The 20628-nt window shown below is 42.4% G+C and overlaps 1 protein-coding gene across 2 annotated transcripts; it reads right to left on the reverse strand.

Annotated features, from left to right (window-relative positions):
• Window positions 1-5530: 5530 nt before the first annotated feature.
• On the reverse strand, window positions 5531-11445 carry LOC107187343 (coatomer subunit beta'). Of its 2 annotated transcripts, XM_015575416.1 has the most exons (8): window positions 11205-11445; window positions 10461-10812; window positions 9445-10383; window positions 9140-9375; window positions 8121-9059; window positions 7618-7896; window positions 6166-6239; window positions 5531-5891 (listed from the first exon to the last, which is right to left on the reverse strand). In XM_015575416.1, the coding sequence occupies exons 1-7, from the start codon at window positions 11205-11207 to the stop codon at window positions 6201-6203; spliced, it is 2787 nt and encodes a 928-aa protein (XP_015430902.1). In that variant the 5' UTR covers window positions 11208-11445; the 3' UTR covers window positions 5531-5891; window positions 6166-6200. The 2 variants fall into 2 exon arrangements, with proteins under 2 accessions (XP_015430902.1, XP_015430901.1); XM_015575415.1 differs by having other exon boundaries at window positions 5531-6239.
• Window positions 11446-20628: the final 9183 nt, after the last annotated feature.

The raw sequence follows: 20628 nt of genomic DNA on the forward strand, positions 1-20628 counted from the left end.
AAATCCGCAGTCTAGTCGTTACGGTTTGCATAAACTAATATTACAATTCCAAGTATTCTGATGAAAATAAAAGAGTCTGTACTAAAATTTCGAACAGACCCCTATAGTTCCTTCCAGAGGAGCCTCACAGTTCGTATCGTCCAGTGAGAAACAATACAGGCAGAGAGAAAAGTAGCCATTGGATCCGGACGACGGCGAGCAGAACGGCGATGTTTGCGAAAACGTGGATGTTTTCCAAACACGGTCCCCGGTCAGCGAGCTTTAATATTACCCGTAAAAGAGAGGCTGCCCGTGCACCGCGTCAACGCCGTACGTGCATCGGTGCAGGAATAGCACGTGCACTTTATTTTTCGCTTTGAAAATCGATCGGGGGGCACGTCCCTTCCAGGCTCGAAATAAATCTTGCGTAGTCGATAGGTCTGGAACGAGCCACGGATCGAATGGGCAGAATCGTCTTACAGAAATTAATGCATACATTGGCTTATATTGTGCAATTGTTCCTTACCAGATCTATTATCTACGCAAAACAATAATCCTTTTTAGAGTCAGAGTTTTACTAGGGCCGAATTCTTCTTTGACAAATTTACAGAAAGCATTTATCTTGGGTTAACTAAGCATTTTATATATTGGGTTATCCTTCACAAAGCATTTATCTTGGGTTATCCCTCGTTAAGTATCCACCTTTGGTTATCCTTCATTAAGCATCTTGGGTTATACTTCACTAAGCATCTATCTTGGGTTATTCTTCACAAAGCATCTATCTTGGGTTATTCTTTACAAAGCATCTATCTTGAGTTATCCTTCACAAATCTATTTTAGGTTATCCTTCATTAAGTATCCATTTTGGGTTATCCTTCGCCCAACATCTATCTTGGATTACCCAGTACAAAAATTCATATGTGTCTTGCTTCCAAGTACATTATTTCTATGAAGCATTTCCTATTCTTTCATCGGAATATTCGAAGGAAGCCATTTTTGACCAACGTTGATTCCTGGGGTAGACCTAACCTCGGGGGTGGGTCTACTGTTTCCCAACGGTGGAGTCTGATTGGCTGCCGCGGACAGGTGAGAACCCTTCAAGATGAGCGCGCGTAGGGACAGATACCATGAATGTGTCACCATTGGTCGAGCCGGTCAGGTGAGTCCGGGCGAAAAGAAGGGAGAATTCGTCTCCTATAGGACAGTCCCTGCAACCCTTTCTCGCCATCCAGACGCCATTACTTGTTGTGTTGGACATTTTTCTACGAATTTCCACCAACCTGCAAAAGAAGTACTGTGACTTTCGTTGACGTGAAACAACGCAGTCTCGGTGGATCAATACAGAGTCTGTGGGGTTGATGGGGGTGGTAGGTATACCACTGTTAATTACAAGATCAATATTTCCTAATGTCGAATTGAACTTTCTTGCTAATCGATAATTACTATCAATGATGGACCGATCATTCTGAGACAAAATTAGAGTTAGGACTATCGATTATTAATACCTAATTGGTACTTTTCGATAATATCGTTAAGACGAATAGAGAGAGAAGTCATAGAACTTGACTGAAGTAGAATTGATTCGGAGATTGTAAATTGTATATTATAATATGACTGATCGGTTGATTCTTATAAAGATGAAGATATGATTGGGCAGCTTCATAAGAATCAACGAATCATAGTCATATATGATAATTTCAACCTATCTTTACTCCTAGGGCAAAAATACTCGTATCAATTAGAAATATTGAGGGACGAGGCCAGAATCGCCCGCTGTCCCATATGTTTTGTTTGGAAACCTGTTCCTCGGTAATACCCCATACATGGCCGATACTCTAAACATAAATGTCGCATACTGATCGTTTTAATGCAAACAACCAACGATAAGCAAACAGCGACATTAATCATCGGGACGCGGGTCCCCTCCCCTTTCTGGAACGAATCCACTGAAAGTCAGGTAAATCACTCGGTGTGTTTCGCCCAGAGGCGGCAGCGTTCCCTGGCTCGAGTTACAAAGATGTGGCTGCAGTATTTTATAGCGCAACGTGACCGCCATTCACCCACTATCCGCGTTGGGTCTCTTGGTTAAATAAACCAGTCAGATCTCACCTCTTGTGAACCACATTCTATTGGTGACTAGATTCTAGATATCATTTTTTTTTTTAATTAAGTAGAACTTGGCTCATTTCACCATGGTTTCATATATCCAATAATATCCAAATTTAGTAATAATATACAATTCGGTCGGTATCTCAGATTTTCTTCAAACTTTAGTATGTCGATAGGGGCTCTCTAAAAATGCAAAATATTATTTTTTAAAATGTCACAAAGAATTATGAGTACCCTTAATTTCAAGTTATATTTGCAACCGAAACCTCTTTTTTTACTGTTTACTGTTACTTTAATTTAAATTTATAGTGACGTTTAGGTTAGGTTTCGGTTACAAGTTTAATTTGAAATTAAAGGTACTTATAGTATTTTACCTTTTTAATGAGACTCTTTACCCTTTTTGTTTTTAGGTACCGACTGAATTGTACATTATTACCCCAAATTTAGTGGCAATTACTACAATTCACCGAGGGATACGTGCGATTTGTCTGTAACGTTTTCGGAGGTTCGAGTAACGGTTCAAGACCGGCGAAGAAGTCGAAGAATTCCTGCGCTTCCGTCGCGACGAGGGAGATTTCACATGCACGTGCATCGTGGCGTGTAAATAGAGGGCGGAGGGGTGACATATAGGCGACAGGCCAGAGCAAGCGTGTCGACCATTTAGGCGACTATTAGCAGCTACCCACGGGATCCTCTTCTTGCACGTGTGTGTCTCTTGGTACGCCCTGTTGACTCCTGATGCTTTGGGCATCTATAATATTCCTGACCTATTAAGGAACACTTAACGAGTGTCTTTGAATGACAGACCAAGATAGCTGACTCTTCAGACAATAACTCAGTGTCGGATCAAGGGGGGTCTAGGGGGGACTGCAGCCCCGAACCCCCTTCAAAACCTTCTAATTCAATTTTGAACCTAAATTTTAATCTTTTGAGATTTATATATTTTGTTGTGCTGTATTATAACCCCCCCCCCCCCACCATACCTGTTTTTCAACCAAATGGGGCCCGAAAGTTTGATAGCTCTGGACCACAAAAAATCTTAATTCGGGCCTACAATAACTAAACACGTTTGGAATTGTATTACCCTAGGTACCCCAATACTTAGGTTAATAGGATATGTATAATGGTGGATTCTGATACAGTAAAGGGAAATACGTAGATAGTACTGTCCTTTGAAGGTTAGTCCATCACAGGAGAGGAAGGAGGTGCCTAAAGTTTCAGCTTTTCCTACAAAAAAAAAAATAAAGAAATTAATTCAAATAAAGATTACAGATTGAAAAGGAGGCTCACTTAGGCACTAGGTGTCTATCGGGAATCGTCGACGGCAGAATTAATGAAAGAACCGAACAGAGGGGTGGGGGGGATCAGTTTTTGTGGTTTAAATTTGGCCACCGCCTCAAAAATTACTCGGCTCGTTTACGCGGTCGTTAGAGTGGATTTAACTGGACGAAACGGAGGGAGAGTGTGTGTCAGATATCGTTCGACCGAGTTCTGGTAATCCTCGCGTGAAACAGACGGCAATAAATTCTCGCGGACGCCGCGTGTCGCGAGGAAACAGTGTTACGCGGGCGTCCCGCCTCGGTCCATTTACTCCGCGGGATGTCACCTAAAATCAGTTAATTATATACCCCACGAGCGACGCGACCTAGCTGAATCTATGCTACAGAAAAAATATCCGTGTAGCTGACGGACACGACAATGTTTCTTCTTGTGTCGCGAGATCTACAGTTCGGCCACCTTTGTGACGAGAGTCTCTAACCTACATATTATAATGTGCAACATTGTTCTTGACTGTACAATTGACGTCCCATCTGGCCAAGAGAACCTATTGTCTACCCCTTCACGGTAATTATACAATTGAGTAATTATAAAATGTGCGCTACTTTTCATAAAATGAATACAGTAAATCCTCGATGAGTGTTCAAACGCTCCTCGACACTTGACATGAAATATTTCATGAACAAATGTCCATATGCGGCTGAAACAAATATCATTGGCTTCGAAATTCCACTGTGCTAAACCTCGTTAAAAAAAGTCAGCGTTACACTTGGGGTTTTCTCCTTGTCAGTGCCGTGGAGCCTTCTAACATTTATCGAGGATTTACTGTATCTCTCTACTATTTTGATATATCTCTCTCTTTCACCGGAATCCCCGAAATTGTAGGCACGTGTCTTCCAACAATGATTATCGATAATAAAGAGTTAGCAGGTTTTACAGTTCGAGAAATCATCCGCGAGGCCATACGCGGCGGCTGACAGGGCATAAGAAAGAGCGTTGGCTTTTACAAAGAGCATAACGACACGGACAATTTGTAGCGGAGTGTCAACGAAGCCGTTTCTATTTTCGAGTACGACACGCACGGCTATCTTCTCGCCCCTCCTCCTCCTTCTCCACCTACTCCCGTCGTTTTTCAGCCGACGCCGTTGCACCGATTCCCCCCCTCCCCATTCCTTCCCTCCAGGCGTAAATTTACACGCGATTAATCCGTCCTCGTCCCCCCTGTCTCTTGTTATCGTGACGCGAGGCGATTCCTCAATCTGTTCTGAAACAGCTCGCCCCTGATGGACGATGAAAATAACAAAATATACTTAAAAAAAAAAAAAAAAGAAACTATCCCGTGACGGATAAATATAAACCCATATATTATTTGTGTATTATGTACTCAAACCTTGATCGATTCCTCAAGGTTCGAATTAATTACTATTCTGATATATCTGCAAGCAACGCGTTTCTTCGAGTATCCCCTCGAAAATAGAGACGGAAACGAAGCAGCGAACTCGATAGTCCGTGCATTTCGCTGGGGGAACCGGTGATCACGTACCTCACGCGTGCTAAATGCACGTTTTTTTTTCTTTCTCTGAGGTCACGTACGTGTGCAGGGAAATGGAGTATATACTGTGTTCAGGTTACAGTGAGTCGAAGAGAGAAAAAAGAGTGTGCTCGGTGCTTATTAAGAATTTAGAATTATTTTGGGATCCCTCGGAGGAAAGGCTGCTCTCCGTTCCGTGTGGAGAATGATTGTGATGAGAGGTAATGGGGATTGGAAGCTGGCCATTTGGACTAGGAAGCTGGTCTTAAAGTATTTCTTATGTCGTAGTCTCTTCATCATCTTCTGATGATCTTCTGGACTGATTTAAATAATGGTAGGCTGCTCACAATAACTGGATGACTACCTAATCAAATAAGTTGGTCATTTGTTAGTATAGTGTATTAAGGATCTTCGTGTTATTTCATTCCTGTAATATTGTATACCTGATTTCTTTGTGTGTATGTAGAGTGATAATAGAAGAGGAGGGATCATAGTTGTAAAGCATAGAAGAATAGCGACGTGAGAAACAGCAGGAGGAAACAGTTTGAAAACACTAGTCCTAAAGGACTAAGAATGCACAGAAGTTTTGCTGCAAGAAAAAGAAATTCCACAGATTTAAACCATGTTTCGGCTTCCTATTATACAAATAATATATTTAATACAAACTGTACAATAATTCTTCGATGTAAAATCTCCATGCAGTGGGAGACGGTATACACACTATGCTTAAATTCTTCAGTAATACGGATCAAGATTCATGCGGATCTGAGAGTGCTCTTATCTCCTATAACTCCTGTCGAAGGATGTGGCTGCGATGGAAGGTGGCTAAGGGGTTTCAAATGTACGGCACTAGATTCGTTATCTTAACAATATATTTTAATCTTCTGTACACGAGCCTTCTCCTCATGCACATGCTTGTTGTTTCGTTCCTAATTCGACGGGGTCGTTAAGGGATTCTGAGACGCGGCGACGACCGTCTTCCGAGGGGACGAGGCTGCGAAAGGGAAGTGACAAGAGATTAAAGCTCGCCGTCCAAATATTTCTGTGTTATATTAACAATATATATATTTAATATCTCCGGTACACGGGTAAAGTCCGCGTGCACAGACTGCGTTTCTCGATTCGGTTAAATCGTATGCGTTGATAAAAACACTCGCGCACAATTAATGTCCGTCAACGGTAATACTTGATTTTTTCTTTTTTCTAAAACGACTCCGATCGACTCGCGGGGAATGACTGACGGGAAGGAGAATGGAAATCGCACGTACGAGACGTACACGCTGCTCGCCTTCCAATCGAACGGCTAATCTTCCTCGAGGAGATCGTCGTCGAGATTCACACCCTGGAACAAGTAACATCCCGATGGTTATGACACTTTCCACGATAAATCCACTTTTCTTCACTGTCCACTCCACTGTGCAAACCTAACCTGTCAACAGGATGATCTTCGAACCGCTAACGTCCACATGAACGCGATTAAAAGTGACTAATAATGATTTAATTTCAGCTATTAGATACAAAATCTTTTAATAAAAATATAAAACTAAAAATTATCTTGATTTATATGCAATAAAAATGTTATATGCAAATAGCGATTTAACTCGTCTTCTCTGGTTAACAGGTTCGAGCTGACTGCACAGTTTACTATAACACGACGATTGTTACACCACCATGAAGAAAATGTTTGTGGTCTGATAAAGGAAAGCATAATGAGGTACGGTAGAGGGTTTCAGGTGGGGTGCCTGTGTCGGAGTGTTATGGCAATAAGGCTGTAAAGAAAATGAACCGTGACTGGCGTGAAGTCAACAAGCCTTAATGGTCCCATGCCCCCCTCCCCCCCCCACCACCATGGGTTTCACAGCACAGAGTAACGATATTAAAGTTTCTTTTAAAAATCACTGTAACATTAACTCCGAGACTGTTTAACCGATAAAAACATGAGAAACCTAATTTTCCTATATCCTGTAAATATTTCTATTGCAGTTTTTGAACATCCATATTACAATACAGTTAAATGTCTTTTGTATCCATTATATTGATTGATGGTGAACGAAATTCTACGTCTCCGCTACCTGCTATACCCTGTTTTCTTTGTTTTGCTTCCACCCCCCCCCTCCGTTTCACCTTTCTCTGGTTTATTTAACAGACCGTTCGTTCTGGTCAATAGGTGGAACGTGTTCACACACGGATCATCCAGCACCGATACACACACGCACAAGTCCTGCTTCAGACTGTTTTGGTAATGTAATACCCTCCTAGAGTTACCCGGTTGTATTTAAGGGTATGAAGTTATAGTTGCACCCCCCTGCTCATACGCCATCCTCTCCCCCCATTCCTTCCATTTGACCCCAATTCACCTATCTCGTGATTTTGATTCTGTTCTAGCTGACGATTGTACTTTATGGCTCCCTCGTTTCCTACAATACTCGGTCCACAATCTAGAATAATTCTAATTCCCCCTATTTCTGAAAATATTCCTCAGCCCCGTATGTAACATTGTGTGTATGTGCGTAGAAATAACAAATATGGTTTGTGTGCGTTGAACACTTACTTGTGTCGATTAGAAGCACTTAGGTGTCAGCATGCACAGTAAAAATGGTCGCATTAAAGCCAAAAAATAATTCAAGAAAAGGGACCAGTGTGTTACACAGGTACAGCTCGAAAAACAAGGATACGATCACGGTGATTAAGAAACAAAAATGCTGCTTTAACAGGCTTACAGTCGTGTCGATGGTATCATCGATCTCGAGATCAAGGTCCAGATCATCGTCATCCACTGTCAGTGGCCTAGAACTGCTGGTCTTCGTCGTTTCCGGGACGGTTGGTATCTCGATTGTAGGTGGGATCACCTTACCGATATCCAGATCCTGTAACCTGTTCGTCAAGACCTCGGTGGATGGCACTTCCGGTTCGCTGGTCACCGTGGCGCCGGTATACGTGAATAGATTCGCCTGTTCTGCGGCTAACATCTCCTCCAGAGGCTTCCTTTCGACATTGGACTGTAATATTTCAGGAAAACCTAAGTTACATTCCAATAAATACGATCAAACTCCCGTTCTGTGCCTCGACAATGTTCACCCTAACCTCAAAACAATATACATGTAAAAGTTTACATTATATTCTGTTATGGGACGTTAATGGCCTACGTGGCATGAATGGAAAGTCGGGTGAAAAAGTCTGAGCACGCACGGTGTCGATTAACATTGCTTCAATTCTTTCGTACCTGCACCGTCGGGAACGCAACAGCTGGGATTCTCTCTTTACTTTCTTCCTTCAGGAATTGTTCGACCTTCAGTGCCTCGCTGTATCCAGGGAACAGATTCTCGTACTGTTCAGGATCGGCCAAACTCTGTCCAGCCTTCTCGCTGACCGCCGAAAGCTTCTCCTTCCACAATTTCACAATGGGCGAGACCTTACTGGGAGCGTACGTCCTCGCGAAGAACGCAGCCTCCGGGATACGGTCCGTTTTTATGAGAATGTCCAAGCACTTGTCTATATCCCCAAGAATGAAGTACGATAAGAACGATATATTGTTTTTCCCCGTGTCGTCTGCATCGGTGCCGAGTTTCTGGATCATGTCCGCGTTACCGGTGCTGGTCGCGAGCAACAAAAGGCCCCCGAAGTCTTGCGCTTGATGCAAACACTCTTGCGCCAGGCACAGTTTACCCTTTTGCGTCGCCAGGGACGCCAACAGTCGCCATTTCTGCTGACTGTTCGCTTCTTTGGCAAGTGTATGGGCCGTGCTGAGATCCCCTAACGCTAATGCCAGCTCGAACCTATGCTCTGGATCCGTGGAGACCGCTAACGCTTGTTCCTTGAAGCCCTGTTTCTCCAAGAAATGGGCGACTCGGGTACGGTGCTCTTTCGGAACAGTGGGCAACACTCTGTCCGCGGTTTCGAAATCTTTTCGCATGACGGCTGTCTGATACTCCAACACGGAGAGTAATAGGGCATAGGAGACGACCGAAAGTTCTTTGTCGCACAAGTACAGTCTGTTGTCCCGCGGCACGTAGCCGAGCAGATACATCGGTCTGTCCAAATGTGAGACAGTCACCACCTCACCACCAACGAAATAGTTCACCCTGTTCACGCTGTTTGTGTAGATGAAGCAATCGCCGACCCAGAGACCGGTTTTCACGACTTCGCTCATTTCTGCGACCATCTATAAAGTAACAAACGTTCTATCGATACTGTTTTATTATTAATAATTTATTAATAACGTTAGGAATGTCGATTCTGTACCTCAAACGCGGTCTCGATGTCCTCTGAATTCTCCGGTGCATTTACAACAGCATCGGAATGATATTTCAGTATAAAGTACTGATCGAACGTCGCCAGTGCCACCAGCGAAGCGTTTTCGGCCCAATAAACGTGTGTCGGTTGGATGTCTATGCGACGAATTAACTTCAACGAGTCCCAGTCGAAGAAGGATAGGCTTGACCCGGAAGATACTCCCAATAAAAATCCACCAAAAATACCTGCAACAGGAAGTATTTATGTAGGAGAGAATAATATTTTTCAGAATTATCCGCGATCACTGTGCCTACCGTCAGCCCCAAAGTCGGGTTTGAAGCTTTTCTTCTCCTTGAAGTTTTTGAAGACTTTGACAGTGGTATTACTTTCTCTGACAGCATACTGGCTAGAGTCGGCTGCCCATACGAATTCTGACGCTTGACCGAATGCTTTATTTCTTAGTGCCATAGATGTGTAAATAATGTATTCTCCGTCCCCACAGACCACCAGGAATCTCCCATTTGGATTATGTTGGATGGTCTGTGGATAAATTTCACAAGCGCCCATGTCTTTCACTGCCAATGGGAGACGTTCTCCATCTTGTGCTTCCTCTCCTAGGGCCTTAAGATTGACTTGTTGTATTTCGCTGTGTTTGGCCCAGACAATTTTACCACCCAATGAGTCCATAGATACTGCTGGCTCCTCTCTACCAACTTTCACCATAACGCTACCCTCGTCGTAACCGATAGCGACATTATTCGAGCCTCGCATGCAGGCTATTGTCCATACTCTCTCGAAGCCGTAATTTAAAGAAGATTCTAATCTGTATGTTCCAGCGTGCCATATTCTGACTGTTCCATCCTCTGAACCGGTAAGAATAATAGGTAATTCTGGATGGAAACAGACAGCTGAAATATTCTGCGTGTGTCCTTCCAATGTCTGCACGCAAGTCTTGTTCTGGTAGTCCCATATTTTAACATATTTGTCGTCAGCTCCTGATATTAGATACGGTTTATCACCGCCATGGTAATAGTCCACACAGTTGACACCCTTTTCGTGTCCTTCTAATGTAAAATTGGCAGTGGAGGAGCCCAGCTGCCATACTTTCACGGTTCTGTCCAAAGATGCACTGGCGAATGTGTTGTTGTCCTTTGGATTAAAGACAATTTGCATTACATAGTGAGTGTGCCCCTCGAAGATTTGCTGCCCGATCCAAGCCTTCTCCCAGTTCCATAATTTGATCAACATGTCATCTAAACGAACGCGTTTAATACTCTAAATAAACTGTACACAAGAATTACAAAAAACATTAGTGAAATAGTACACGTACCGCTACTGGTTAGTATGAATGGCTGTGTTGGATGCACTGCTATACATCTGACATAATCACTGTGTGCTTCGAAGGAATGTACCCTTTCGAGGGTATTATAATTGAATACTCTGATCTGCATGTCATCCGACCCTGTGACCACCCAATTCTTACGCGGCACAAACTTGGCTGTTCGAACCGGTAGGTCACAGACTTCAAAGGTCTTGACCAATGTTTGTGTTTCATGGTTCCAAATGTTCACATTTCCCTGGTACAATGAACAGAGCATCCATGGTTCTGTCGGATGAAGATCAACGCTCTTCACTCTGTCCGAGCGAGCAGTGAGCTTCCTCTTGATATCTAACCTGAGTGGCTAAAGAAAAGGAGTATATGTTCAGACTTTCAATGAAGTCAGTGTTGTTCCACGATACTGTATGTATGCGAAAGTACATATAGTTGATTTGTTTCGAGTAAAAGGTGAAATTTTATTGATATCTTCATGGAAGACTGGCATAACGAAAAATTTTTATATTCCATGGAAGTCGATATAGGACCTGAGACTGGCACGAAGAACTTCTATGTGACAATTACAGGGAAAGGTTGTCACAATAGGAGGAAATTGTTTTTGTTCGATGAACAAGGAGCGGATATTTTGACGTGTCAAACGAGGCAGGCTGAGGTGCAGTGTCAATACAGAGTGTCCACAGGTGTTTACCGGTGACACGAATTCTAAGCTCGAGTTCAATTAATCCTTCAGATACGTACCATCTTTTAGCGCACAACTTGCTTATTATTCGCAGATGATTCAACAACACGGCCCTTGATGATGGAAACACATTAACAGATCCAAATCTCCTGCCATCAAGTTAGGACGTGGCCGATGCTCGCAGCGAAAATGGCGTCCGCGTGCACCAGATGCCCATCACAGAAATACCGACAAATAAAAACACTTTTCTATCGATATTCCATCGATACAATTAAAGGACGCGTTAGTTCGATCCCAATCTCCAATAGTTTTTTCCAACGAACTGATGAAATGTCCACGCGAATATCGAGTTGGTTAGAATTGGTTCGTTGGTAACGTGACAGTGTACATAGGAATGGCGGGCTTTTCGAACACGTCATTCTGAGTTTAAACTTACACATTCAAGAATTTATTATAGATTTGTTTTTATATTAAACGATCGAGAAAGAGTTAATACATATAGCGTTTAGCCTGTTATTTATTTTTTTATTAACTTTATGGTGATCATGTTGGTAATTGATTATTACATTTCTTATCGACTATGATAATGTATCTCATGTCGATAAGATACCGGTATCTGTCGGAAAGAAAGCAGTAGCATCGAATAGTACAGCAGAACTCCTTGTTACCCATCAAGGAGCAATTTGAATTTAAAATTGGGTCACGTATAATTGATCTATGTATTTCGATAATAAAAGGGATTACACATTTGTTTTATTGAACTGAAACTAATATGAAATCTTCATTATAGTCACCAATGCTGTCTCCAATTAATCTAAACATAAAACAATCCATCCATCACTAATTCCCTGGTTTATACAAACAAATTATTCGATTCCAATTTTTATACTAATTCGAAGTCACTGTCGTCCATAAATTGCAATCGTCCAGCGACTAAATATACCGAAAACCTCGGTCTACGGGAAAGCACAGCCACGTTCTGCATATTTACTCACATCGTTAATACGGATTAAAGTTGGCAAAAGTTTGAGTGGCGTCGCGCGAATACGGTTGGTCGAGCTTTCGAGGCTGGCCGAAATTCCAGCTTGGAAACTCCGACGAGTTCCGTTGTTACGCGTTAACGTCCGGGAATATTATTACATTTCAGGTGTTCTCGCGTCTACCGAACATTGGGAACTAAAAACCTCGCAGTTGAGAATTATTGTACGGCGAACCATTGTTGGCATTGTGACTGTCCAAAGTAGCAAACTGTACTTTTAATTAGAACTGCATATTGAGCCTGGGCCCAGGTCACTCGAATAGTACCTCCAGGTTAGGTTAGGTCGTTAAAATTTTTACGTTTGTACAAGTATCCGAGTCCTTGCTAGGACTTCAGCCAGCGTAACGATCCCTGTGAAGCGTTTTCAGCAATGTAACGGGTAGCAAACGTCGGTTGCAGCGAAACTTATATAAACCGTAATGGTAGCTCTTCGTTGCACTGGTGTATTCTGCAACTTTCGAGACCGACGACATGTGATCGTCCGTTGTGTAATCGACACAAAATCACGCGCACCGGAAGAAACGGACTTTCATTCACCGCGAACTGGTCTCTGGAGGGCATAGGCTGCGCCCCAAGACTAATCGCGAGCGTTACCTAACCTATACCCTTTTGAATTTTTACGCCTGGATGCTGTCAGGTGTTAATGGAATTGAAGCGAAGCACGGAATTCAATTATCTGAAGTGCCTTCTCCATTAGCCTGTTATCCGTGCATCGTTGACTTAGGGTACTTTTCTTAGACTTCAAGTAGACAGAAGTTCTGGTCAGCTTCAGACACCCTTTATTTTTTTATCATTTTCCACATCCTTCGTGTGCTATTCAAAGTCTTCCTGTTGACGCAATACCGTTCCAGATGTAGATCCCATCTAAGAAGATTCCATCGGTCAGAATTCCCCGAGCAATAAAATGTGTATAATTCGTAGAATTAAGTCATTACATACATAGTGACGCTATCAATTATCAAACCAGGCATCGTATCCCTCGAAGAATCAGAATTTTAATTCACAATGGTCCTCGCCAGCGGCCAAAGAGGATTCTCACGCTTGTTAATTCGTTTTTTTCAAACCACCGTTTCCGGTCGTCCGTTGACATCATCGAGGAAGAATGACTATATACGAGTCCTTCCTTGAGAAAACAATTCGTCTTACTCTTGAAGATTCGTCGATGAAATATATTCTGTTTTTTTTTTCTTCTTTTTTTTTTCGAAGGGGCAGACGGAGGTCCCCGTTCTTTCAGCGCCGCCGAAGGATAAAATGGCCAACGAAGGAAGTATTTTTTCCAAGAGATCTCTCTCTCTCTCTCTCCGCCAACGACTTTGATAAACGATAGCCGCGTATGGACTCGTTCGATCCTAATATTTCATTCTTCGTTCGTCGACGTTGCCATTTTCATTCCCTCTCGCGCCATTTTCCTGTCCTTTTACGTCCACCGATACGTGGATAACCTCAACACTCCCGACGACCGTGAATTTTTAACAGAATCGATGGATCACTGGAGAGAACAATTAAAGCCATAAAACTCTGTATGCAATTATGTGCTTCACGTCTATAAGATAATTCGATTTTTCCGCCATTTTGCGCGATCTCGGACTACCCAATTGCTTGCTGGATTATATCTTTCCGCAAGAGGATGGAGATTCCTGATGAATTAACGACGCCGCTGACACGATAATTACTCTGTCCGCAGCGCCCTGAGATTAATCTACGAATCTGGATTTTCTGCATCGAATTAACGCCAGCTGTCCTTTCACGGGCCGGTCAATTAACGCGCCAGGCAATCAACTACTCGGGTTTTATTCTATTAGGACTTTTCCAGCAGTTTTTTGCGATTTTCCGATCTTGACCCGTTTTCCCCATTTTCTTGACGATCTTGATGTCTCTTTTATCTGTCCACTTTCTGAATTCTTACGGTAGGATTCTTCTATAGCAGGGATTTAGGTACAGGTCCTTCCATCTATATTGGTCATACAATTTAGAATATTAAATTTAATTCTTCTTTATCAAGAATATCTTCCTAGTAACATTCCCATTAAGTATAGTGTGGGTGGACAGGAGATCTGAAAGAAACTGTATATTAGTGCTAACACTATTTGCATAAATTATACATGAAACACTCTGTATATTCCAGTAACTTTTTCCCTGTAGTCAGCAGAAATGAAACATCTTTTGTACACCACCAATGTCTTCATTAAACTGTACAGAAACGAACAAGAAATTTGAAACATCCTGTATAAAAAAAAAAAAAACGATTACCCCAGTCAAAAAATGTAAATCAGTGTCCTGAAACAGAGCTATCAAAGCCTTACATAAAACCTGAACGAGTTCAAGACTAAAATCTGGTCGATCCATATTTCCAGGATCTAGTGCGTCGTGGTGATCAAGATCCCGCCAAATGTAGCAACGGATAATCAAGATCGTATATTATTCAGGATCGTGGGCAGGATCGAGTCGACCTGCTTCCCCTTTGGAGCACCCAGGGCTCAAGGCTGTCGCGCATTGTGCGGTCTACCTGTCATTTTCGCTTGCACACGGAATATTACGAGCGTAAAAAAAAGGAAGATACGCCTTCGAAGAGAAAGGATCCGCGTGGATTGATCTGCGGAATAATAATTGAGGATAGAAAGGGGGGTAACGAGATTTACCGGGGCGATCTTATGCGACGATACCATTCGTTTCCATTGTTTAACCTGTTAAACCGGCACGTTTCTCGATCGACAGCGCTCCCTAGTTGGCTAGGCGGCAAATGACAATCGTTGAATTGAATACATTTCAATAGTTTCGTGTGTTAACACGAATTCCAGAGCGCCAAAGTGAAATCTTCGGCTATACGGACTGCATAAGAATAAAATGTTATATAAAACTGTATATTGTGTGGGGTTATGTTCCACTATTAACCCTTCGAATTGGGTTATGTTCCAATGTTAACACTTTGGATTAGGTTATGTTACAATACAAGCTACCATAGGTGAAATTTCACCCCCTTTCAATTTGATTAAAACAACTGGTAACCCTAATTCTCTAGGTATTTATTAATATCACTAATAGTGATAATGTTATTATTAGGTGTACCAATATTTCTTGACGAAATCAGTATTCGTTTCTATGGAAATCGAGAATCTGTGCTGTTCCACTTAACATTAATAATTATTTTCCAATATTCTACACCCTTTTAATAAATATTCAAATTTTGATTTCAACAGTAAATTAAATTATTCGTTTATCCCCCATATTCACGGTTTTTTTTAATTTTTTTTTTTAATTTTGCTCTTGACTACATTTAATATGTTATGTTGCGAACCAGGCTTGTTCCCTTTTCTTTCGGGGCTGGCCTCGCGAAGGGCAAGTGGATCGAATCGTTCATAAATCCCCCGGCCAGCGTTCACGCCCGATTAGATCGCGGAACTGGTGTTCACACGCGCGTAAACAAATTCACTTTTACGACCATCCAGAAGTTAATTGTTCGAACGATTAAATGGTTCTCAAGCCGGTAGTGGCTCATCGGTTGGCTTCGACGCGTGTAATCTGTAATTGCGCTCTCGCCGTTGATCTTCCGCAACTGTTCCTAAGTGGCCATTTCGAGGAAAAATAAAAAAGAATCGTTACAAAACGTGAAAAACACCGACGTTGGGGAAGAATTTATCGGAGAGGAGGGAATCGTTGGATCTGCTTAGTGCTTACTGTGGGATTCGGACAGCGTTGGATCAATGGGGGGGTCTGGAGGGCTGCAGTCATGGGCCCCGCTTTCCAGGAGGCCCCGATTTAAGGCTTTTATTTATGTAAAAAAATAATTGAATCAAATTTTTACTGTTTCCCTTTTGAAATAATTCGAAAGTGCACTAAACGTAGAAATAAATTGGATCAAAGTTGTTAAAATATAACGAAGTATTGTTAGTTATGATTAAATGTTATTTAATTTTACTTTGATTAAATTTTTATTATTGAAGATTTATGTATTTTATTGTATGTTTTGTTACAGAAATTGTTTACCCCCTCAACCCTTTCAACCAAAGGGGCCCCCGAAAAATCTTAATCCGGGCCTGGACTTGGATTATCCTAAGGATGGTATCGAAGAGATTCCTGTCTAATTCGCGGTATTATGCAACCGGTCGCCACGGCGGTTAACTAACAACGGTTTGCATAACGTTTCAGTACCGGGTCGATGACCTACGCGAACCTCCGTGGATTTTCGTGTGGCTGGTAACTCGCCGGAAGCGACACGCCTGAAAAATCGCCATTTCGTCTGATCAAGACCAGTAAATAAGCTTTCATTTTTCGTTCTTTGTTAACGAAAATTTCGATTATCACATTGGATCGGTTCGTACGTCATCGAAAACGATAAAAATCCACATATCTTTTTAGTCCCATTTTAATCGGAAAAATGGTAGCACTATTTTCAGAAAATTTTTACTAAACGAAGAACCACAAATGAAAAAACATTTCGTCGACAAGAAGGCTTTTAATCTTTCTATTTCTAGTTCCTAATTTCCAGCCATCGACTCAGTGTGACCAGATTGAGGGATTTTGAGGGAAAATGGCGGATTATACTGTCATGGTAGTGGGGGAAAGTAAAGTAATGACTTCACAATTGTAGCGTTAAAGATTGGTTGCGACACTTGGATGGGCTTGGAGTCGGCCTGGTGATAGGTTATATTATAGTGTCATTACTTTACTTTCCCCCACTACCAAGATAGAATCATCCGCCATTTTCCCTGATTGAGGGATTTCGCTGGCCACACTGCACCGACTCTTTGAAAGTTGGAGAAGCAAATCGTTTGGCTGGTTCCAAGAAGAACCCGCCCAGTAGCAAATATGACGCACGAGCATTTAACGTGCAGCTCTCAGCGAGCACTTACGGAGTACCTATCGATCCAACACAGTCTTTGTTTGCGTCTGAAACCGGGACCTGGTTATCCGGGCAAGAACTAGTTCGCCATATGCTTCCTGGTCGTCGCGGTTCGAGGAAACTGGGCTAGACATACAGCATCGTAGAGGTCCGGTAGCCGGAAGCGATAGAGTTTCTTGGTGAAAAGGGAAAGGAGAGACATTCCCGCGGCTAGGATCGTTAGTACCATAACTCTTTCTTCGATCCTATCATGATCTATCTAATTTATTTTAGGTTAGGACAACTTCCACATTCCCTCAATCGGTGCTCATCCAATCTCATCCACCCTGTGTCCTTTTTAATACTTTCCGTTTCCTTGGTCGAAAGGACATCAAGAAAAGTTGGCCCAGTACAGAAATATTACTTTTACTACATCGAAACCTGCAAAGTCAAATTTTGTCCAATGTCTGTTATGGGCTACAAGTTCGATGCAAGATTTGTTATAAACAACATACGCAACAAATTGCTTCCGCGCAGAATTCCGTGTTTGTCCCCAAATTGACACAGGTTATGTTGCAAGGCTTGCTGCCAATTTGCTTGATCATTTTGTTAGCTGGCGTTGCCTGCAAAAACCCAAGCCAAATGTGGAAACAGATGGTTATGGTTTTTTTTTTTAGATAGCTTTTGTCATTATTTAGAAAACTTTTGCACAACTGGTTATCGGGGTTGTTGCGTCGAGGAGGATCCAGAGGGTATCGACTATGCCTGTTCATTTCTCGTCGACAACCGCGTTCTACGGTGGAATTGGAGGAGGTCAGGGCTCCTCCCGTTTGTTTTACCGGCTTTAATACCGAGAAAAACCATCGGTGACCTACTGCTCCTTTCGCGGCGACACGAAACGGGAGCTACGTAGCGATTACACACGCCGGATACATTATTTATCCTCCTTTTGTTGTCCTCGGCTGCCCGAGAGTTCTAGAGACATAACACGAACGAGGAGAGGGCTTTTTACCGATCGGTTGTTATCCTTCTCCAACAGGCCGGCGTTATCGTTGACTTTTATTCCTGGCTTCATCGATCACCTGATTTTTTTTCTACCCCCACCACCGAGTCGGTGGTCGAACAAAGAGGCTCGGGCATCGATCACAGACGGCGACGTGATCGATCGACGAGCACTGGTTCTGTCCGTTGATCGACCTCCCCTCAATAAGTCGCGATAGCCTGGCTTCCGTTGCGTTTCCAGAGATTGAATGGCTCAAAAATGTCTGACAATGTGGTGGACACCTGAAAATCATTGAATCATTAACCCTTTGCCTTATAACATCGAGTCAGACTCGTGGTGACGATGTCAAAATGGATTCAACAAACGTAAATATTATTCGTTTTCTTTGAGTCAAAGTGAAAGTTTGATGATATTAATATTTTACTGTTAGAGTAAATGTACAATTGCGATAAGTACAAGAATTCCTTTTGTTTCTGGGGAACTATTTACGATAAAGCAATTCTGGAGTCAAATCTGAGCGTATGGAGTATATATGGATTATTAAGAATGTGTTCTTTGGTGCAGAGCCAAAATGCAAATAATGTAAAATCAAATCTGAACCGTCATAACCTCTTTTTCGAGGCTTTCTGCAGTCATTCGACCACCTAAAAAATCAGCAGCATGTCAGTCGTTTGTACGCAAAGCTCGACGAACTAATTCCGTCGAGATAACAAGGAGTAATGAGACCCGAATAAATTAGTTCGATATCGCGACTTGTCAAAACCGATACGATTACGGTCGACAGATTTACTGACAGTGGCAAAGACCGACGATTAGCCTAATCGTCCAGGCAAATATGTACAATGGCATTAGCAGCGGATGAAAGGCGTGGGTGGGCAGCGATAAGGTCGAGCAAATTGCTCGGATTTGACGGGATCGTTCTCCATCTGCTTCGATCTTCTCGAGCAAATAATTCGTGCCGGAGGAAGCCACATTGGCTTATGGCGGGAACGGCACGAATCATTTGAACAAGTGTACAGAACACAGAGATGGGCTAATTCTAGATAAAGAGTACCGAATAACGAATAAAAGATAAGAAAAAAAAAAGTATTTCGTCACTTTTGATTGATTAAACGTGGAAATTCCGATTTTTTTTACAATAAAGTAACTACAGACTACTCTCGATTATCGTCAGGCTTGTTCTACACGATTATTGTCCAGGCGTTATCCCCACCACTGGGGAGTGGGGGAGGCCTTAGAACCTGTCAAACGCATAGTTTGTTGCATAATTAAGGCTCGGACTGTTAAGGTTCGACACTAGGTAGTATTCGATTGAAATTGTAACTCTGCACAGGACCGATTACAGCGTGAAAGAATGAAAGAAAAAAGGAAGAGAACACATGAAAGAGTTTGGTCTAGCTGGCTGAACCGGCGTCACGGAACACGGTCGCCTTTAATCGCTTCCTCTCCAAACATACCGAGCACGACCGAATGTTTGCTAACAGCTTCGACAGAATTACTCAATAATTATGCAACGATCGAATCCCCCCAATGAACGATCCCGTATTCCTGCAATTTTTGCGGAGGGTACATTTACCGACAAGATGCTACATCTGATTCCGAAAGAGTCAGGTGTGCCACAGACAAAGGACTAGGTGTACATTCGTGTCGAATACGAGACATCTATCTCGAAGTGTAAATGTTATCATACGCGACCGAAGACGCTGCGTTATCGGCTGATAATGGGCCCCAGATCAGATCGATTCGTTGCCTCTTGTACACGCGACACGGGCTGAAATGCTTCGCGTGGAAATAATGAGAATTATGTAACCGACGCGCGACGCATCTAGAAATAAAGCGGGAATATTTGCCAACGAGGATTCTATTTACGTGGCCAAACAGCCACTATGCCGTGTATTTTCGTTGCCATTACTATTTTCGAACGCGATCTTTCTGTCGAAATAATTACACATTTTTCATTAACTCACAAATCCACTACTTTCCAAAGTACAATATTCTGAATTTAAACTATATGATCATCAATACTGAAACCACAGTGAATCACTTATTTATGCACCTAATATTCCAGTGAGCACACCCCGATAGTTGTTCTCAAGTGGATACGTCGCTTAGGCTTCAAATCCACCACCTGTCGAGGTACAATATTCTTCCAACCATTTCGAGTAACCTAAAGCTCATGATATTGAAACCTTAGTGAATCACTAATTAATGTATCGAATATTCCAATGAGTAGACCTCGATAGTTGTTCTCAAGTGGATACGCCGCTTAGGCTTCAAATCCACCACCTGTCGAGGTACAATATTCTTCCAACCATTTCGAGTAACCTAAAGATCGTAATATTGAAACCTCAGTGAATCACTAATTAATGTATCGAATATTCCAGTGAGTAGACCTCGATAGTTGTTCTCAAGTGGATACCCAGCGTTAATCACGAAAGCTCGCGGCGTTTTATGATCGATAGGGCCCAGTCAGTGTCTCGAAACCTAACTGTTCATCTAAATTGAAGGGTCGTAGTACTACGTTAAGCGGTTCCCATCGTTTCGGAATACATAAAACCATGAGGAATTGTGTCACGGCGAAGAAGAATTTGGCAGGAGCAGTAGCTCCTGCCGATGCTCGTC

Source organism: Dufourea novaeangliae, unplaced genomic scaffold (genome assembly GCF_001272555.1).
Source record: "Dufourea novaeangliae isolate 0120121106 unplaced genomic scaffold, ASM127255v1 scaffold113, whole genome shotgun sequence".
Classification (NCBI taxonomy): Eukaryota; Metazoa; Arthropoda; class Insecta; order Hymenoptera; family Halictidae; genus Dufourea; species Dufourea novaeangliae.

Excerpts from the sequence above, each read along its gene's own strand:
- LOC107187343 (XM_015575416.1), bottom strand. Across the intron at positions 10,384-10,460 it reads ATTCATACTAACCAGTAGCG|ATGACATGTTGATCAAATTA; the intron begins GTACGTGTACTA and ends GCGTTCGTTTAG. Across the intron at positions 9,060-9,139 it reads ACATCGAGACCGCGTTTGAG|ATGGTCGCAGAAATGAGCGA; the intron begins GTACAGAATCGA and ends GTTACTTTATAG.